Source organism: Mirounga leonina, unplaced genomic scaffold, assembly GCF_011800145.1.
Source record: "Mirounga leonina isolate KUSES-001 unplaced genomic scaffold, KU_Mleo_1.0 Mir_91, whole genome shotgun sequence".
NCBI classification, from domain to species: Eukaryota; Metazoa; Chordata; class Mammalia; order Carnivora; family Phocidae; genus Mirounga; species Mirounga leonina.
In genome coordinates, this window is record NW_023270839.1 from 24,944,263 (window position 1) to 24,966,504 (window position 22,242).

Below are 22,242 nucleotides of genomic sequence, written 5' to 3' on the forward strand. Positions count from 1 at the left end.
CAATATCCAAATAAAATAGAGGAATTCTAATGTAACCTTAAAGAGAAAGCAAGTTGGAGCATAAGTGAAACAAAAAAGCTACAATTATCTCCATTAGCAAATGATATAATTATATCTAGAAAAACCTAAAATACAATGGAAAAACTACTACAAACAATAAGAGAATTAAAAGTAACAGGTTACAACAAAAAAATATAGAAATCATATGTACAAACATTACTCAAGAAGAAATAATAGAAATGAATACCTTATTTACTATTACAAAAATAAAATATCTAAGCATCACTTTTATAAGAATTGTGCAAAAACCTAAATATAAAAAATTCCAAAAACACTCTTGAGAGACAAAAATAGATTTAAGCAAATGAAAAGACATGCTATATTATTGGATAAAAAAATTCAACATCATAATAATATCAATTCTCCCTAGGTCAATGTATATGTTTAATGTGATCCTAATAAAAATATTCTCAGGATTTTTTCCTGGAGTAGAACAAGTTAATTATAAAGTTCATTTGCATGTGTAAACAAGCAAGAATAATCAGAAAAACCCTAACAGAAACAGCAATTCCAGAGAGATGGTAAAACTAAAGTATAAAGCAAAGCATTAAAGCTTTTAGAAGGCAGCACAGGATAACAGGAAAGGTTTTTTGTTTTTTTAAGATTGATTTATTTATTTTAGAGAGAAGGCACATGAGTGCATGAGCAAGGGGAGGGACTGAGGGAGAGAGAGAAAATCCTTGAGTCGACTCCCCCCTGAGTGCACAGCCCAACATGGGGCTGGATCCCAGGACCCTGAGACCATGACCTGAGCCGAAACCAAGAGTCTGCCATTTAACCAACTGAGCCACCCAGGTTCCCCAACAGGAAAGATTTCTTAAAGGAAACATAAAAAGCACTAACCATGATTGATAAATTTGACTAAAACTAAAAAACTTCCATTCATCAAAAGACAAATTAAAAGGTTAAAAAGTGAGAAGATATTTACAATACACATAACCTTCAAAGAACTCATATCTGGAACAGATATTAAAAAAAGAAAAAACTCCTACAATTCAACAGAACACATGCATACACAAACACAAAGTCATTTAAAAACTGAGGAGGGACACGAACAAGTCACACACACACCCCACACCCAAAAGCCAATAAACAGTTTTTCTCAATGGAGCTCAATCTCATCAGTAATCCAGGATAATGCGAATTAAAGCCACAATAAAATATCACTACACATTAATGGCTGAAAGTAAAAAACTTAACATACCAAGTGTCAGGAAAGAGACAGAGCAACTAAGACTTTCATACATTTCTCATGGAGATGTAAATTGGCACAACCACAATGAAAAACAGTTTGGCATTACCTGTAAAGTTGAAATACACATACTACAAGCAATTTCACCTCTAAGTATATACCCAACAGAAATGTATGCACATTGTACTAGGAAGTAACATTAAGAATCTATAGTTAGTAGAATGGAAAATAAACTGGAATATTCACACAAATAAAGATACTAAATATCTATATATATAAATGAATGAGCTACAGTTCCATGCTACACCATGAGTCTCACAACAAAATGTTAAGTGAAAAAAAGTCTAAAGAACACCTATATATGTGAAAAACACACAGCTAGCATTCATGCTTAATGGAGAATGAGCGAATGCTTCCCTATAAGATGAGGAGCAAAACAAGAATATCAGTTTTTACCACTTCTATTCAACACTGTACTAGAGATTCTAGCTGGAGCAATTAGTCAAAGAAAAAATAAAGGCATCCAGATTGGAAAGAAAGACATAAAATGATCTCTATCAGGTGACATGATCCTATACCTAAAAAATCCTAAGGAATCCGCTAAAAAACTATTTGAACTAAATTAACAAGTTCAACAATGTGTCAGGATACAACATCGATATATATAAAATCAATTGTATCTCTATACACTAAGAATTAACCACCTGAAAATAAAATTAAAACAATTCAGCAAAAAGAATAGCCAAGAGAATAAAATACTTAGGAGTAAATTTAACAAAAACAGTATATGATTAGTACACCGAAAACCACACACACACAAAGAATACATGAGTAGTACACTGAAAGAGATTAAAGAGGACCTAAATAAATGGAAAGACATCCTGTGTTCAGGAATCAGAACCCAATATTGCGAAGATTGCAATACTCCTCTAACTTGATCTACAGACTACATGTAACTCCAATCAAAATCTCAGCTGGTTTCTGTATAGAAATTGATAAACTGATCCTAAAATTTATATGGAAATGCAAGAGACCCAGAACAGCCCAAGCAATATTGAAAAAGAAGACAAAGTTGAAAGATTTATACTTCCCAATTGCAAAACTTACTACAGCAAGACAGTATGGCACTGGCATAACGACAGATAGATCAATGGAACAGAAGTGAGAGTCCAGAAAAAGATCCTCATATTGAGAGTCAACTGATTTTTTTTTTTTAAAGATTTTATTTATTTATTTGACGAGAGAGAGAGATAGTGAGAGCAGGAACACAAGCAGGGGAAGTGGGAGAGGGAGAAGCAGGCTTCCCACTGAGCAGGGAGCCCGATGCGGGGCTCCACCCCAGGACCCTGGGATCGTGACCTGAGCCGAAGGCAGACGCTTAACGATTGAGCCACCCAGGCGCCCCGAGAGTCAACTGATTTTTGACAAGGATGTCAAAACAATTTTGGTACTGGGACAACTAGATATTCACGTGCAAAAGAATGAAGTTCTACATCACATCATATAGTAAAAATTAATTCAAAATGAATCCAAGACCTAATATAAGAGATAAAGCTCTTGGAGAAGAAAACATAGGTATAAATCTTCAGGACCTGGGGTTAGAGAATGGTTTCTCAGAAAATCAAAAGCACAAGCAACCAAAGAAAAAATAATGTTAAGTTGACTTCATAAAATTAAAGACCTTTGTCCTTCAAAGGATGCTATCAAAAAATGAAAAGAGAACCCACAGGAGAAAATACTTGCAAATCATATATCTGACAAGGGACTTGTATTCAGAATATATAAAGAACTCTCAAAACAATAAAAGGACAACCCAATTTTAAAATGGGCAAAAGATTCGAAGAGATCTCTCCAAAGAAGATATACAGATGGCCAATAAACACAGTAAAAGATGTTCAACATAATTAGCCATCAAATAAAAACTACATCATTAGCAAGTCAAAGCCAAATAGCAAGTGTTGGCAAGGATATAAAAAAATTGGAACCCTTGGGGAGCCTGGGTGGCTCAGATGATTGGGCGTCTGCCTTTGGTTCAGGTCATGATCCCAGGGTCCTGGGATCGAGCCCCACGTCGGGCTCCCTGCTCAGCAGGGAGTCTGCTTCTCCCTCTCCCTCTGCTTCTCCCCCTGCTCCTGCTCTCTCTCTCTATCTCTGTGTCTTGAATGAATAAATTAAAAAAAAAAAATTGGAACCCTCATACATCGCTGGTGGGAATATAAAATGGTACAGCCACTTTGAAAACAGTATGACCATTTTTTGAAATGCTAAACATAGAATTACCACATTACCCAGCAATTCCACTCCCAGATAAAGAGTTGTCCTTGAATAATATGGGTTTGAACTGCACAGGTCCACTTATACGTGGATATTTTTTTGATACAGTACAGTATCGTAAATGTATTTTCTCTTCCTTATGATTGTCTCAATATTTTCTTTTCTCTAGCTTAATGTAAGAATAAAATATATAATACATATAACATACAAAATATGTGTTAATCAACAGCTTATGTTATTGGTAAGGTTTCCCATCAATAGCAGGCTATTAGCAGTTAAGTTTTTGGAAAGTCAAAAGTCATATGCAGATTCTCAACCACACAGCAGATCAGGGTCCCTAACCTATGCACTGACCAAGGGTCACTGTATATCTAAGAGAAATGAAAACATATATCCACACAAATTTGTGCACAAATATTCCTAGCAGCATTATTCATAAAGCCAAAAAGTAGAAACAACTCAAATAAATGTCCATCAGCTGATGCATGAATAAGTCAAAGGTGATATATATTCACACAATGAAATATTATTTGGCCTCAAAACAGAATGAGGCACTGATACATGCTGCAACATGGATGAACCTTGAAAGCATTTATGCTAAGTGAAAGAAGCCAGTTACAAAACACCACATACTATACAATTCCATTCATGTGAAATGTACAGAAGAGGCAGATCCATAGATAGAAGGTAGATTAGTGATTGCCTGGAGCTGTGAGGACAAGAAGGGGTAATGAGGAATGTATGAGGAATGTAGGTATAGGGTTTCTTTTTTGGGATGTTGAAAACTTTAAACAGGAAAACTCTCAGCACCGGCTAGGACACACAGAAATAGGTATTGCCATATGATGTGGGTAATAATCAAACTACAGAGCTGCTTAGCAGTATGTATCAAAAACCTCAAATATGTGCACACCTCTTAGTGAGGATATTCACCCAAATCTTAAAGAAATAAAGATGTGGGGGCTCTGGGTGGCTCAGTTGGTTAAGCAACTGCCTTCAGCTTAGGTCATGATCTCAGGGTCCTGGGATCAAGCCCCACATCAGGCTCCCTGCTCGGCAGGAAGCCTGTTCTCCCTCTCCCTCTGCCCCTCCTCCCTGCTTGTGCTCTCTCTTAAATGAATAAAATCTTAATAAAAATTAAAATGTGCATAAAGACATGACAACAAAGATGCCTGTGATAAGAATATTGCATTACTTATCATAAAAAAATTAACATGTATTACTGCAGTTCCTTCATCCACATATCCATCAGTAAATATACACAAAAATATTTATTGTCATCTATAGATTTCAGAATATAATTTTAAAAAACACATTATCAAACAATATATTCAATATTATTTTATCTTTCAGAAATATACAAAACAGATAATGTGGAAATTACACACCAAAGTGTTAAAAGTGGTTTTCTTCATGGGAGGTGAAATAAGATGATGTTGCTTTTACTTTTCTTCTCTTTTCTTAATCTGTATTTTCTAATTTTTCCATAATAAAGGAAAAAGTTACTTTTGAAAAGAAATAGTTGATAGTATGTACCCTTAATATGATGTGATAAAAATGGCACCTCATCTCTCTGGTCTTCCTCCACAAAACCCATGAGAAAAATATAATCATAAAAGAAACATCAAATTCCAAGAGGGGCTTCCTACAAAATAGTTGACCAGTACTTCTCAAACTGTCAAGGTCATCAAAAACAAGGAAAATTAAGAGGAACCTAAGGAATCATGATTCCTAAATGTGATGTGGTATCCTGGATGTAATCCTGGAACAGAAAAAGGACATCAGGCAAAAACTAGGACATCTAAATAAACTATGGACATCAGTTAATAATAATGGGTCAATATTAGTTCATTAATTGTAACAAAGATTCCAGGCTGGTGTTAAGATGTTAATAGAGGAAAATGGGTGCAGAGTATAGGGAAATTCTTTGCACTAATTTTTCAGGTCATCTAAAACTGTTCTAAAAAACTAAAAGGTATTTCTAAAAAGAGAAATAAATAATAGTATCTTGAGTTTAATTTTTACTGTTCTTCAGTTTCAGAACACACACACACACACACACACGTACAGAGAGACAGAGGGAAAAGGAGAATGAATATTAGGGTTTTTTAAACATATTATAAAAGGAGTTCCTTACAATACACTACATATTTATCAATACACACAACATCTGTATAAGTAATAGATATGGTGTAAATATGTCTGTACAGATCTCATCTACTTAAACCACTCCTATTTACATAGAAATAGAAATACAAGATAAAAAATATAATTCACAGAAATAGAATTATATAAGAAGTATAAAATATATTACATTGCATCTTCATGTGCTGTAAGATGTGGCGAACCTTTAGCAGAAGGCTTATTTCGCTCGGTTAACAAGTTAGGCATCCCTAATTTCTTTTCTTACTGAATGCTGACCACTAAAATAGCACATCATGTACTCCTAGAGGGAGCCAAGTCAGAGAGCAGAGAAAGTGCTTGCTAAAATAATTTTCTCTTCTTTCCCAAAAGAGAAAAAGTCAGCAGTGGTGACCAGTCCTGCTGAGCCCCATGGAAGTCAGTTCCCCTAAGTCCAAATAAACTGTAGTCCCTTATGAAGCCTGCTGAGAAGACCAAAGGGAAAAGGCATTCCACTTGTTAAATGTTTATTATTTGAACTTCGCAGCCAACTATAATAAGGGAGAGGGAAGCTGTCTGCAAGCTGCATGCAGATTTAGCTACTCAAATTCCATGAATGTGAAATAGAACACCGAGTCTAAACCCTTAAAATTTACTAAGCAGTAGCTTGAGGGAGGTGGCAGTTGAGAATAAAAGCTGGAGCCGCTAATATTTGGGTCAGTGATTTGAAAGCAGCTCAAGTCAACAAAGAACTAAAATTCTCGACACTGGGAAAACTGTGGCTTCCTCTTGTTCTAAGAATCACAATCCAGCAGAGAAAAGGTACAAATCTATTCTCTCCTATATCTCCTCTCACTTTGATCTACGAATAAATATTTTTACTTTTTCCTCAAAGCTGAATCCTTATCTATTAAACTGCTGGTGGGTGGGACCACTACAAGCTAAACCTTTTTTCACTAATCCTGTGATTCACAGGATGTCTTCTAGCTGAAACTCAATGACCACTCACTCTGTCCTTATTCTCCACCTTCCCAGCTGAATGTGGCGGAAATCCTTTTACCATGACAGTGATGTGATGTCTCAGGTTGGATATATCCACAGGAATGTGCTTTATATTACTGTAGGATTTTGGCTATGAGTACTAATTAAATTTAAAGGGCAGAAGCAGAATACATTTTAGTAGATATCATGATGAAGTAAGTCTACTTGAAAAAATAAAACATATTATTTTTACATACCATATGTATGTATTATTTTCCAAATTCCCAGGCTAATTATAGCTCAAATTAAAATAAAGTAATAACAAACTGGAGAAAAATCTTTTTTGAGATGAACTGAATCTTTAACCCTCTAAAATACAAGACATAAGGAAGAATGAAGTTGAAAGTAAAAAGGTTTGATTGTCATGTAAATACGAACCAACAGATTTACAGTAAAGTTTTGGGCTCAAGGACTGGTTCTGCTGCTAATGGTCTGTCTTCTTGGGCAAAAAAGTTCAGCCCTTTGAGCTCCAGTTTTCCCAACCCTAAAATGAAGATATAGATCTGATGTTTCCTCAAGGTTAAGATGAGGATCAAAAATCTTTTACGAAGTATATGTTGAATTAAAAGAGAATTAATATGAAAACTGGATCAATGGTGTATTTTAACCAATCATGTACTAGATGATAATAGGAATAACTATCAACAATTAAATGTCTAATATGTGTGGGGCGCCTGGGTGGCTCAGTCAGTTAGGCGTCCAACTCTTGATTTTGGCTCATCACGATCTCAGGGTCCTGGGATCCAGCCTTGTTGGGCTCCATGCTCAGCTGGGAGTCTGCCTGAGAGCCTCTCTCTCTCCCCCTCCCCATTTGTGCACTAATAATTTTTTTAAAAATTAAAAATAAACGCCTAATATGTGCAAGAACATATTATATGAGGTCCTTTATATTTTAATCCTCATTTTAACCCCCAAGGGACATCTATAATCTACTTAATAGAAAAAACCTGATGAGAAAACAGGCTCAGAAAAGCCAAGAAACTTGCCCAGGATCACAAAGCTAGTGATAAATGGCAAAACTACAAATCAAAACAAAATCTGGGTCTCAACACCATGCTCTTTCCACTAGCCATTTAGAACTAATCTAGCATGAACAGGAAACAAGGCATTCACAGCAGTAAATTTTCCAGATAACTACATTTTAACTTCAAAATTTTATGTAAATCTGTCTAAAAAATATAATATATACATCCTTTTTTGCTTTTATTAACTAAGCAAAGATGAAGGCTTTCCTCAAAACTCAGGATCATGACTGTAGGCATTTTGAGGTAGATCACAGCTGTAGTTCCTGTAGTTTTCTCCTCGCTAAGGCCGAGCTAGCTGACTGAAACACTGGTATTACCTCTTCTAGCCCTCTGCCCCAGCTACTCTACAGTCAGGAACTCAGAGAACTCACGGGATACAAACAAATCTAAGTCAATAAGGCCCTGGGATAAAAGCCTGAGGGTGGCTCCCACTAAATACACCATATATGCTAGTTGTGCTATTTGCATCCTAGCTTCCTTGTGGATTGCAGCTGTAATCTGTCAAGATGAGAGTCCCTAAAGATTGACCCTCCAGATAAATGGAGCCTTACTAAACTGAATTAACACCTTGTTTCACAGGAGTACCCCATCACTTGAGATTTCAATTTTCTGAATGTCATTTTACTGTTTTGAAAATGGAATCACAGGATTAAAATACTTAACTTCTAAAACTTATTGTAGAGCAAACCCTTCAGGAGATTCATACACTTGTATTTAGTTGCATGATACCTGAAACACAACAGGTGATAAACACTTTCCTGGAACAATAACGATGGTAAACTCAGTCTGAAACTAGAGACTGGCCCATGGGGGTCTGGCATTTGAATGCATTCAAGAAAGTCTCTCCTTAGCCTAAATGCAGTCTCTGCCAAACACCCATCTTTCGTCCTTCTCCTACACCAGCAGAAGGAATGACTGGATAAATGCCTCTTTGTTCGTCAAGGATAACGAGTAGCACACAGCACGTAGCTGCTCACAAGTATGTCTCCCTCTCCCTGCCCAGGCAAATGTAAACACCCTGCTGGAAGGGAGAGCTTTATCCTCATCTTTTGTACTCTACTCCCAGAGCCTTGCATAGCTCCTTCCAGACCACAAGTGCCTCAAGAATGTACATCCCATCCTTCATTCACCTTTTAAGTGTTTAATGGTACCAAAATGTGTTCCCTCTTCTACCACCCCACTCCCTCCCCCATCAGTCCCTACAAGGGATGATAAGGCCCTCCCTTTTCATGAGATTGCTAAAGTATCTGTGTTAAACAGTGGTATAAAAGACAGAATCCCCATTTTAAAAGTAAGGTCACAGGAAAGATCCTAGGGGAAATTAATGTTTATTTTCTCACATGCCATTGATAAATGACATGTACCTGCCTTCAACACACAGTATGAATAAAGATAATATGTCCTTGCCTTAATAATAAAAGATACATAACCTGAGTCATAGAATTTACTCTGTATATTTTAACTTTACTTCAACTTCATCATTTTTACCTTATTGAAACTGATGTACCTATTGGTACTGAAGACAGTACAATATCAATAGTTGAGGTTTCTGTTCATTCTGATTTCAGACATTTATACTTCATTAGAAATAACTAAAGCCTTCTGTCCCACCTAGTCATGTCATGCCTGGTGCCACTCAATTACATGTATCATCAGTACTATTAATGTCTATAGTAAACGATTTTCTTAATACCTCTTCACTTTGGATTTTTTCCAGTTGACTTTTTTAATACCCAAATCCACATATGATTCAGTGAGTTCTATATTTAATTCTCCTTCTGAGTCACTTGGAAGTATTCCTAATTTTGCAGCAGATTCATAGAGAGAAATTTCATCTTTTAGTTCTGTTAATTCTTCCTAAAACACAAAATTATTGAGAATTATTTTCTTATATGAAAGAATCATTCATTTATGCTTCAAAATTCATTTTAATGATCAGAAATGCTTCTTCACATACATTAAAAATAACTAAAATAATGCTGCTATGAACATGGGTGTACAATATATATATTAATAACTTTATATATATGTATATATAACTTCAGAAAGGCCAGCACATATCAGTTTTCAAGTAAACTGAACGAACAAATGAATAAATGAACGAGAAAGCAAATGTAAGGAGCTTCTTTCACACCTCCCTCGCTTACATTTTGTCCTCCACAAAAAGTGTCCCTTGAGCTGAGAAACTGACAGCAGCACTTTTTGGCTTTCTAGAGGACAGAGTGGACTGGTTTGCCAAGAACGTGTTGTACTTTAGTCTGCCGGTGGGAAAAGGCAAAATATGTCTTTCCAGCAGAGGTAATACTGGAACTCTTCCTCCAGTGGAAAATGTAAGTAGCGCTGGGGGAGGATGTGAGAGAGTCGCAGTGAAACTGCAGGTCTCCCACACCTGTAGATATACTTATCTCCAGGATACACCCAGAAATGAAAGGACACGCCATGTGAAGGAGGCGACAGGCAGACTGATGGGGCCGGGGGGGGGGGGGGGGGGGGGGGGGCTGCGGCTGCAGTCAAGACAGACCTGGGCTTGACTACCTAACTGTGTGGGTGAGACTGTGAACAACTCTCAGTGCCTGGTCTGGAGATGGTCCAACTACCTCTTTTATAAAGAAATCCAAGGTTCAGAAAAGTGATGTAAGCACTGCCTAATTCAGTTACCCACAGAGTCTCTTCCAAGTGGCAACACTCACTTGCAAAGCCTTGTTCATGTTTTCACTCATAGCATGTGCTTTTTGTGCTTGCTGCAGCTGGAACCGTAGCTGAGCCACCTCCTGTACGGAGCCTATGGGGAAAAAAGTCATAGAGTACACCAAAGGTAAAGGGACAAAGTACCCACGATGTACAGATGAACACTGAGGTTACAGAAGGTGGAGTTTTGCTTTATTACCTTTTCATTACCTTTCTAGGAGCACAAAGGTGTAGCCAGTGGGACCCAGAAGGCAGAGGTCCAGACACTTCCAAAACATGTCTACACATTTAGTGTGGCTCATCATATGTCCTTGGGAAGTTGAAGACTTGGGACTACTGTGACCTTGCTATGAATCAAATCAGCCACGTCTACAGACCTTAATACTCCACGAGTCCTTTAATAGGAGCATAACGTTCCAACTCACAGAAAGCCAAAGCAAAAATTCTTTGGAACCCATTTCTACCCTCTAATAAGAAAACTACATCTTGCTGCCTTTAGCTGCTTTCGAAATGCTTTTATTTCCACCACCCCCACCTCCACATGTGAAAAAAGCATATTCGGGCCATGCTTCGGAAACTTCGGTAACCTAATGTTTTAAATGTACTACGGGAGGCTCCCTTAAAAGGGACTTTATTGGGCCTCCTCAAAAGAAAATGAGCATCTGGGAAATGGTTAAGCAAAGTAATGACGGCATATTATGCAACTAAAGAAAATCGTATTTTCAAAGCCTTTAGTGGCAAGAAAAAAGGCTCACTAAATAATACCATGTGAAACAAGGATACAAAAATGAACGGGGGGTGGGGGGGTCCAAACAGGGTATGAGCCAATTTTGCCCCCACCAAAACCTACACACACACATATTTGACAGTCTCTGACTTTAGTACTTTCAACTTCTGAGTAAGCTACTCTGATACACATTGTACCAACAGTCTGAATTGGCTTTACATGCCAAGTGTGACTTTCATATGTCAGGTCATGAATAACCACTGAGCTATTTTCACAGCAGGAGCTACTCACCAGTACACAGGGCAGTTTTGTTGGTAGGATAGTTTGCATAAACATGCGATTATTTTATTGCCTTTTACTCTAATGTCATTCTATAAAAATGAATTAGAAATAAAAGTACTGCTGAAACTAATGACAAACAGTGTATGTCTCAAACTTAATACCATGGAAACCATATGAGAAATCTTAAGCATGACAAAAATATAACTCCCTAGCTTCAACTGACCAGGTAAGTGTGAGAGGAAAAAAAAAAAAATTAAAGAAAGAAGTTTCACAAAATGACAGAAATACATGATCAGACTGATTCTAAAAAGCAAAATATAATGGGATTTCATAATCATTTTTACTTCCCAAGGATAAAACCTACCTTCTAACATATATTTTATTGTTTAATTTTTGTATATTCAGCTTTGGTATGTTTTCAAAAATGCACTATGTGCAGAAGCAGGGAATTACCTATGTGTATGTGTTCAATTTCACTTGAAGGCAATACATTAAAAACATTAGCAACAGTTATCTCTGTGTAGTAGGATGATTGGTTATTTGTATTTGCTACTTTGTACTTGTCTGTGTTCTCTAAATTATCTAATGAAAATGCAGTATACCTTTATACATATATGATAACAATGCTAAAAAAAATTGTCACTGACGATCTTTTCTGCCTTTGCTGGATTTTTATAACTCATGGATCCTACTATGTTTGCTCTGCACATTATACTAGCCTCCCGGGGAGACAAGAGTCCATCCCGGACACCCACCTGAGTGCAAGAAGTTGGCACACTGCTTCTGACTCTCCTCTAGACTTCTCGTCAATCTGTTAATGATCTCAGTCTTTTCTAATTTGGTTGCTTCTTGATTCCTTTCCAGTTCTTTCACTTGATCTTTCAAATGACAACAAATATCTTCCTAAGTAGAAAAAGTATTCAAGAAGTCATTGTCATGATCACTTATTAAATACTGAACTAACAAATATAATACATAATTGGATTTTAGGTCAAACATAAAATCATCACAGAGCAGCGTCACCTCTTTTACAAGGTTAAGTGCACAGGACTGGGAGTTAGAACAAACTTTTATGATCTCGGGTGAGTCATCAACTTCTCCATCTGTTTTTTCTTTTGTAATTATGCTAATAAAGGTTAAATTCAGTGATTTCTAAAGTCCTTTCTGTTCTACAATCACAAGACACTGATATTCTAAAATTAGATTCTATTCAAGCCAAAGAAAATGTATTACACTCCTATTTGCATGTTACACTATCAGTATAAGTGTATGTATATATATTTAGGCAGACCACTTTGAACCATGGAATCTGTATCCCAAGACAGCAAGGATTCAGATAAATACATGGAAACTCGCTCTATTCTGAAGAGCCAAAAGCTCATTCTACTTTGGCAGCCAAAAATAATCTCACTCTCTTCTGAACTTCTTTTATACTTAATCTGTTTCTCTGTTTTTCTTTCTACCTTTTACATGTCTTATTTTTCTTAATAAAGTCTCCTTGAAGGTACCTATGCAGTGCCTTACACACAGTGAGTGCTACAAAAACAAAGGAACAAACAACCTTTAAAAATAAATTACAAAGAAAACCAGACAGGATAAATGTGTGTATGTGTGTGCACACATTCGTGTAACTGTAAGGGAATATATAGAAAAATATGGAGCATGTATACAATATATTAAAATTTCTTCAAAAAGAAAAAGGTGTTTGGGAGTAATAAGCCATGGAAGTCCCAAGACTAGGCAGAAGAAATCATCACTTCTCATTTAAAAAAGACTACACAGGCTGAATTCCACAAGAAAGGCAGAGAATGAGACAGGCAGGAGTAAGTTAATTGGCCAAAGTTACCTGAAAAGGCCTGAAGAAAATAAGTGGTAAAAAGAAAAGGGCTTTGAAGCAAAGAAAAGGCATCTGGGGCCTGATCCATTGGATAACTTAAAGCCCAAAAATGCCTTAAGGATAGTAACACAAGGTACACCTTATAAGGATACTGACAGCATCATTAAGCGGAGGAAAGACTCTGAAGTCTCCTATTTTAGTTAAAAAATTCATGTGAATTTTGCATTCTATTTCGTAATGTAGTCATGTCTGCTTTAAATTTTTTCTACCAAATTTCTGAGCAAAATGAAGCTTCTGGAAACTGCTCCATGTTTATTCAACAGTGCAAACCTCTTGGCACACTGCTGCTGATTCCCAGGCCAGCTTGAAAAGCATGGTTCTAAAGCGCCAAAATAACATGGCAAACACAATGAATGGGCTAACATTAATGACAGTGTGAATGTGTGTGTGAGAAGGGGTGGGGAGACAACATTTATGGGCCGGGGAGGCCGTAATAACTTTTATAAGAGACTGAGAACTGGCAAAAAGAAAGTTCAAGAAAAGGTAGATTTGAAAAACATAAAGAGAAGGCTGACTGTGGCAATATTGCAACGATCGACTGAACCACATTGTTTCCTGTTGACAAGTTCAGGGAAACCAATTACACTCAAAAACCTGCTCAGTTTCAATACCAAGAAACAAAATGAGTGGTTCCTTCTTTTCTATGGGTAGCTTGAGCGAGAACATTCAACTCAAGATGGTTAAAGGCAGACAGCTTTAAGACTGAACAAGTGTGGGGACAGAGATAATAGCCAAATCTATGGGAGCAAATAGAATTGAACAGATTTCTAGTGCACAGAGACATGAGGATTAGACCACACAGAGGTCTGTGGGAATCTCTAAGCCAAGAGAAGGTGTTTCAAGTGGAGCCTTTAAATATAACGTTAAAGGAAAGTTGGAAAGTAGACCAGGCAAAAGTCATGACATAGAAACCAAAGTCCACAACTTCACCCGAAGCTGCAGATTTCAAGACCAGAATGAAGAAAGATTTTATACCATCAAGGAGATAATCAGAGATCTTAACCTGACATTCAGAGACCTCAGAAAATGACACTTCCATGAATGGGAGACAGAAGACAGGAGGGAGAGTCCAGGAGATGGTTTGCTATTAGAGAGTTCTGTCACTGAAGGAACACGGAGCTCCCAAGAAGCTTTGGCTGAGTATCATAATAATGATTAGTTTACAATTGTAGTCCTTTCCCACCAAAAACTAGTTTTTCACAAAGCAGTGATTTTTAACCTTTTGCAAGGGGAGACATGAACCTCTTGGAAAAGCTGAATAAGTTTGTGGGTCTTCTCAAAAAAACCACATTTATTGACACCCAAAAGAAAATCATACCCACAATTTGAGAGGATCCATCAAAGCCCTGGCGTCTAGTCATAAAGTGCCTTAGGGGATGCCAGGTTTAAAAGTCTGTGTAACTAGCACAACGTGTGAACATCGGCTCTGTTAACACTGTAGTGTAAACTCTGTTAACACTATAGCACATAGGGACACAGCTGTATGTAACTATGTGAGAGCTGCTCAGAACCTAGAAATTGGCAAACTTATTCATCTACTAAATTATCCAGTTATTTGTACCTTGCTACTATCTTCCAAGAATTGTTTTATTTGTCTTAGTAATGTGCTAAATGGAACATAGGAAAAGATTTATCTGAAAGGGAAATATTTAATATACCTCTTCAATAATTTTATAAAGAAAAAGAGGGCAAGGGGCAAAATGCAGAATGTATGTATGGTTATCAGCTACTCTAAGAAATCAAGCCCCTCTGTATAGAACACTCATAGATTTTTCTGATTATAGGCAGGCACCTCTACCTAGCTCCTGGTTGATCTTTACAGCAACTTTCTAGTCAGGAATCTCAATTTGGATTCTAAGATAATATGGATTGTCTTTTTATTAAAAATACTGCTGAGCCAACTGATGCCAAATTGACAGCACAAAAGAAATACTCTAAGAAACATTCCCAAAAGGAAAAACTATAAACACTTTGGAATCATCACTTTGCAAAGCAGCTATGCAATTATATCCAGAGACTAACATCAGTGTATGGTCTGTTTAAAAAAAATAAAATAAAATCAGTCACAGAGTGTAACAGTGGAAAAGACCTTAATCAACAACTTCAATTTGTGGTTCAGGGGTCTGAAGCCCAGTCAGCACAGAATCAAGACTTTGTTCTGTGTTCTAGTCCAGTGTCTTTCTATTGAAGCAGGTGGGGTGGGGGGTAGTGGTGAAAACAGAGAATGGAGTGGACACAGGGGTTGAACACAGCAAGAATTTCTTCTAGCCCTCCCCTGTGTAACATGTCAAAGTCAGCAGAGAATGGAGAGATTCTCAACCCTGCAAGGAAAAGCCACCAGATTCCACCCCTCTAGTCATCCAAGAAGGACCACTGTCCAAGTCCAACTAACTTTAATGCTACTACATAAACACAGCCAAAATAAATAAAACTATATCTCAAATGCCATTTGTTTAAATACTAAAGATTTTTTCAATAATTTGGCATAGCCTTTGTCTTTCCCCAGATAGCCTCCACACCAAACTCACAATATTTTTCTATACAAAAAAAAGTATATTTAGGAAAATAAATCTAATAAAAACTCATATAAACACATATAAAAATAACATGGTATACAATTATTACTGGCAATAATGCAGTACTTATGTACATAATCTTATGTACTTCTACCTAACACATGGAAAAATTTAGTCAGTCATATAAATAAAAAATAACAACCCAAATCAGGATGAATTTTAAGGGTGGTGGGATTGGCCATACCCTCCCATCTTACTTTTCAGCTCTTTTCCCTTGGGTTAAATTAATTCTGAAATTACAAGAAGAAAAGTGCACTCTGAAATTTTATTCGTTCAAGTGATTACCTGGGGTTTGTTTGGGACACAAGCAAACCCACCACCTGAGTCACCCTCATCTTACACTTTATTCCCTTTGGGGCAAAAATAATACAGACTGTGAGAGATGCTCAAGTTTCACATCTCAGTGATTTTAGACCAGACTTTCCTCCTTATGTTATTACATTATTCTCAAAAATTAACTCTTCTCCCAAGAACCACTTCTAGACAATATTTACTGACAGGTAAATTGCCCAAGAAAGGCTTTCTACTGGTTAAGCTACCAGGACAACCTCTCAAGACCAGCTCCCAGAACACTCACTCTTTTCAGTATGGATTTACTCTAGGGCAACAAGAACAGTATGTATAAATACTCTACAAATAAAGGACTAGTATTGTGAGAATTGAGAAAGCACTAACCAATTATAAGAGAAAGAATTTCCAAAATTAAGCCTTCAGGACATCTTCACAGATTAAAAATCATTGGCTTTTAAGTTTTACTCATAAACACCTACTGCAAGCATGCTGAACCACAAAATATCAGTTACAAAAAATAACCAGCCTTACTCGTTTAGAACAGTTGCTCATGTGAAATCATCCTAACCTGTTCCTTAAGCGCAGTAACTGTAGCATCCAATTTCCTTTGTAAGGACAACACTTGCTCTTCATGCTTCTTCGTGAGGCCCATCACAATGCTCTCATGCTGCTCTCTAGCACGCTGAAGTGATTCTGAATGACGGAGGTCCAGCAGCTGCTGCTTCAGGCTCTCCAGAGCCATTTCAGTTGTCCTGGACTTCTTAATCATCTAGTGGATACACACAGGATAGCCATGTTTACGCTATTTTGACTCTGTGCTCTCTTTATGGACTGTAACGCTAAAAATCAACCATCCTTTAAGAAGAATATAGACAAGGAAAGGGTCTCCCTACAGTGGCTTTAGTTTCTTGAGACTTCTCTAGCTGGGACCCATCAGGCCCATGGTTGCTGGAAACATCCACTGAGAAAAACACTCTGTAGTTACCTGAGGAGAGTGATGGAGGATTTTGCTCAGCATGACAGCGATGTGGGTACCAGACAAGGAATCTGCTGCTACAACAGTGGTCCCAGTGCTGTTGGCATTGCTCTGTGAGCCAAGTGTGGGGGCCAATCCAATTGCTGGGTCACAGAAAAATGACAACTGTTTCTTGACTGATAAAAATTGTCAACGATCACTTGTTAACAACAAAGTTTTGAAAACTGTACCTATACAGTTGTTGAATAATAATGGTGTACTAGGCTAAATAATGGTTCCCAAAAGAGGTCCATGTCCTAATCCCTAAACCCTGTGAATATGTTATGTTACATGGCAAGGGAAAAAGTAAGGCTGTAGACCAAATTAAAACTGCTAATTAGATGACCTTAAAATAAAAACAATTATCCTGGATTATCTGAGTGGGCCCAATATATCCAGAAAGGTCCTTAAATGAGGAAAATTGAGGCAGGAAAGTCAGAACCAGTGACTTCTGGCTCTGAAGATGAAAATGGGCCACAAACCAAGGAATGCCGCTGGCCTCCAGGAGCTGGAAAAGGCAAGAAAATGGATCCTCCCCTAGAGCCTCCAAAAAGCAACACAGCCCTGTTGAACACTTTGATTTTTACCCAGTGAGACCCATGTCAGACTTCTACGCATTGTTTCAAGCCATTAAATTTATGCCAATGATAGAAAATCAGTACACTAGGTGATTCTGTTGTTGCTTTTGTTTTCATTATGCCTTATTTTTTATACATGCAACATCTAACTTATAAAAAGATCTAAAAGTTGTAACATTTTACTACATAAAAGCAATTCAACTTTTTATAAGAACTATCAATTTTCAAAAAGTTAAAAATGCTCATAGTCTCTTACACAAAAATTAAAATTTCAAATGAGGCTTATTTTTCATTTCTATTCCGGAGATTGACTATTCGAATACTGTTTAAAGTGCTTATGACATTTATTCATTTGCTCAATAAATAATGTGAATACTTCAGGCAGAACTTAGGCAGGATTCTAAGCACTTAAGGACATGATGACAAGACCGGCAAGGTCCAAACTCTTACTATTTTCTAGTGAGAAGAGATAAACAATAACAAGTAAACAAATGAGATCATTTCAGATAGTTTTAAAATAGAGTAATAGCCTATGGCATGATGAAGGAGAGTAGGAATATGGAGCTATGGGCTACTCTAGATATAAGGCGGCTTGTTTTAGCTGACACCTGAAGGATAAGGAACCAGATATGAGACAGCATTGTTTAAATTCTTTCATGAAACCATCCTCAGAACTAGGCACACATCTCATCCAAAACCAAACTCAGATTTTATAGTCACTTTCAATTTTTTTTTATTATGTTGTGTTAATCACCATACATTACATCATTAGTTTTTGATGTAGTGTTCCATGATTCATTGTTTGCGTATAACACCCAGTGCTCCATCCAATACATGCCCTCTTTAATACCCCTCACCAGGCTTGTCACTTTCAGTTTTAACCACCCTCTTTCCCCACCTCCAAAATGGTATCACTCTCATGAGTCACCCCCCACCAAGCTTGGCTACCAATGACTTGTGACCATTTCCAACCATTAAATGGCTATCTATCTCATTAATCAAAGAATGTGCCACCACTTTTGTCTTTTTTTTTTTTAAGATTTTAAGTAACCTCTACACGCAACGTGGGGCTCGAACCCACAACCCCCAGATCAAGAGTCACACGTTCCACCAACTGAGCCAGCCAGGCTTCCCTGTGCCACCACTTTAAAGGCAAGTCTACTAGGGTCAGGAAATTTAGGTGCTGCTGTTTTGTCAATAACTGGCTTTGTAACCTTGGGCAAGTAATTTTGACCTCTCCAAAACTTGATTAACTCATCGATAAAATGGTAAACACAATGCCTCATGCCTCACCAATCAAAATCTCAACAAGATTTTTTACAAACATAAAAAGTTGATATGCAAAATTTAGAAAAGAAAATGTGAGAAAGAGCTACAATTTTTTTTAAGAATACTAACTGTAGCCCTTGTTTACCACATTTCAAAACACACCATAAAACTATAGTCGTGATAGTATCAGAGCGGAAAAGAGAAATATGTAAGACAAAATATGTACAGGTTACATCAGTTTTCACCAACAACATTCACTCAACATATACTGACCATCTATTATTATGTGCTGGAAGGCAGGGAAGACTCAGGAAAAGGAAGCCCATGAGCAGGGGGTGTTAACCAATTAGAGTGTGCTGGGGGAAGGACCTTCCAGTGAGAAGAGACGGTGTATACAAGTACATAAAAATAACACACACACTACTGAGTTTGAGGAAAATAAGGGAAGAGGTAGGCAAGGATCACATGGCCATTTCCATGCCACACTTCATCCCACAAGTAAAGTGGGGTCAGGCCTTAAGCAAGGGAAAAACAATCAGTATTTTAGAAAGATTGGCCATAAGAGAGAATTTGGAGAAGTAGTCAAAGACTAGAGACTAGGGGCGCCTGAGTGGCTCAGTGAGTTAAGTGTCCAACTCTCAATTTCAGCTCAGGTCATGATCTCAGGGTCATGAAACGAAGCCTGCGTTGGGCTCCATGCTGGGCATGGAGCCTGCTTAAGATTATCTCTCTCCATCTTTAAAAAAAAAAAAAAAAAAAAAAGATTATCTCTCCCCCCCCCCCCCCCCCCCACCCCCCCCCCCCCCCCACCCCCACCAAAAAAAAAGACTAAAGACTAGTTAAGACACTTGTACAACAAATGGTAAAATCCCGAATCAGGGACATGTGGACAGAAATGCGGAGACTCAACAGAAGGTAGCAGCTGACTGGATGAAAGGGAAGAGACGAGCTGAGGTCTCCTGCAGACTTTTATCTGGTGCGCAGGTGCCTGGGCTGATGTGAGCACCGTCCCTCCAAAGTAAGGGAAACAAAAGCAGGCTTATGGTGGAAGAAGATATAAACTGCAAGTTCTGCTAAATTTAGTCCTACATTACCAAAAGTTAAGTAAACTTTTCACTGTAATAAATAACCTTTTACCATAAATAATCATGACAAATACTTACCTGTTCTTCGTTCACTTTTAGTGCTTGTATTTGGGTCTCCAGAACTTTTATTTGTGCTTCAAGCTGTATCTCTCTCTCTTTTCCATTCTGAAAGAGTTTCTGTGATTCTCGGAGGCTGAGGGTCAAGCCATCCTTTTCATCTACAACATTAAAAATGTTTATATAAATAAGTTACTGTTATAGTAACTTATTTTCACAATTTCTTATCAAATATCAGATCTGTATCATATAAATGTTGGTGCAATTCAGATAGTAAACTTCAGTTGATTTAGGGAAAACCAGGAAAGTTCCAAAAAAAAGAATGCCTGAGTGGTACCAAAAAACTGAAAAAACACAGAACCACTTCCCTCAAAAATCTTACTGTATACTTTTGAGAACCACAAGATTTCCTAACAATGATTTTAGCATTTGTTTACTTGAGAAGCTACATAGATGTGACAAGTCCCTGCTAATCAAAGAAGGAATCTGAGGACTATTTGCTTTCATTGCATATATGCAATGAACTTTTAAATTCACCTAATCTTAAATTCTTCCCACATACTTTACTGTAACAGTTTACAAGTTCTTCTCTCAAAATAAATTTTATAAACATTACAGAAAGGGACCTTTTCACTATCAATTAAGTTTGAAACAAGCTAGAGTTCAGTCACAAAATTATTCTACAAATGAAAAGTTCACCACTGACCAAAACTACAGAAAGCACGAAGAGTAAGCAATTATAACTTGAAACTGTGTTTCCTCTATGTGCTTCTCCCAGTAATGGCTCTATTTTTCTCCTTGACATGCCCAAAGGAGTTCAGGATCACTAACTCACTTGGATTAAAATCCTACATTAACTTGCAGGCTTAGAAAATGTACTGCAAGCTAAACACAAGTCTCTCTGGGAATTGGAATACTTCAGCCAAGGTAAACTACATAAGGAATCAACAACTTATTAGGACAGAATGCTATCAGCATAGTTAAATAATGTTCACTGATAGAAGAGAAAGAGGGAGAAAATGAGGACCTTGAAATAGAATGTTCTAGTGAGAAGTAATCCAAGGCAAGGTGTCAAAAGTCCTGGGTTTTTGTTTCATTCTGATGGACTCATTATGAGCCCTCTGACCAAGTGCATCCACTCTAAGCTTCATATTTAAAATGAGCTGTTAGAAACAAGGTATCTAGCTTTAGTATACCTCATAAATGACAGCACCCAACAGGTGTCATCTTACCTTTGATTATTAGAAGCTGGTGATTCAAATATCTAATTTGATGCTCACTTTCATTTAACTTTTCAACTAAATTGTCTAGTTGTCTCTCTTTTGCTTTGTTAAGAACCTGAAGTTGGATAATCTGCATATTTTCTGCAGAATCTGCATTAAAATTAAAGATAATTTATTAGATAAAAGCATACCCAAATGTAAATTTGTGGATACAACTCATTAGTATCATGAAATCAATTCAATGGATTGTGACTAGCATTTTTTTTAAAAAAATAAGAATATATCAGAGTGCAGCATGAATAATGATCATTTCGTGAAACATTTGTTTTAGTTATACATACTTATTTACAAAGATCCTCATCACAATGTAAAAAAGGTACTTCTTACTGTGGTCACTGCCAGAAAAGTTTAAGAAGTCACTGGTCTAGAGTATAACCCTGAGTCACTACCATTTTGGCTAAAGAAAAAGCATATACCAATTACAATGGAACAGAGTTCTATGCTCTCATAAAATTGGGGGAAAAAAGTACATCAGCTTCTACAAAGCCATTTTTAAAGAAAATTTCTAGAAATTCTTCTCAAAATATTTTAAACAGGAGAGGGAATTACATCATATTCATGTTCATGCTAGCACATAACTGCTGTATTAATAAATCAGTGAATAAGTTAATAAAGAATTTTGAGGTCTCCTTTCAGAAATGATTAAAGTCATTTTAGGGACCACTTAAAAATGACTGGGGGGAAAAGAGAAAAAGTGATGTGGAGGAGGAGGATAGTGCTTCAACAACAAAATGACAAATACTTTTCTTCATTTTCTTCTAGAACTATGAATGCTTCTACT

At 37.1% G+C, this 22,242-nt stretch overlaps 1 protein-coding gene across 3 annotated transcripts in view; it reads right to left on the reverse strand.

Moving 5' to 3' along the window:
- The window catches only part of CEP152 (centrosomal protein 152), an 88,146-nt gene that overhangs the window by 47,080 nt on the left and 18,824 nt on the right, over window positions 1-22,242 (reverse strand). For all 3 annotated transcript variants that reach the window (XM_034993707.1, XM_034993709.1, XM_034993708.1), the window contains 6 exons: window positions 21,411-21,551; window positions 20,200-20,339; window positions 16,743-16,943; window positions 12,166-12,313; window positions 10,404-10,495; window positions 9,407-9,570 (listed from right to left, as the gene is read on the reverse strand). In XM_034993707.1, the coding sequence (XP_034849598.1) occupies window positions 9,407-9,570; window positions 10,404-10,495; window positions 12,166-12,313; window positions 16,743-16,943; window positions 20,200-20,339; window positions 21,411-21,551 (886 nt within the window). The remainder of the gene's footprint in view (window positions 1-9,406; window positions 9,571-10,403; window positions 10,496-12,165; window positions 12,314-16,742; window positions 16,944-20,199; window positions 20,340-21,410; window positions 21,552-22,242) is intronic.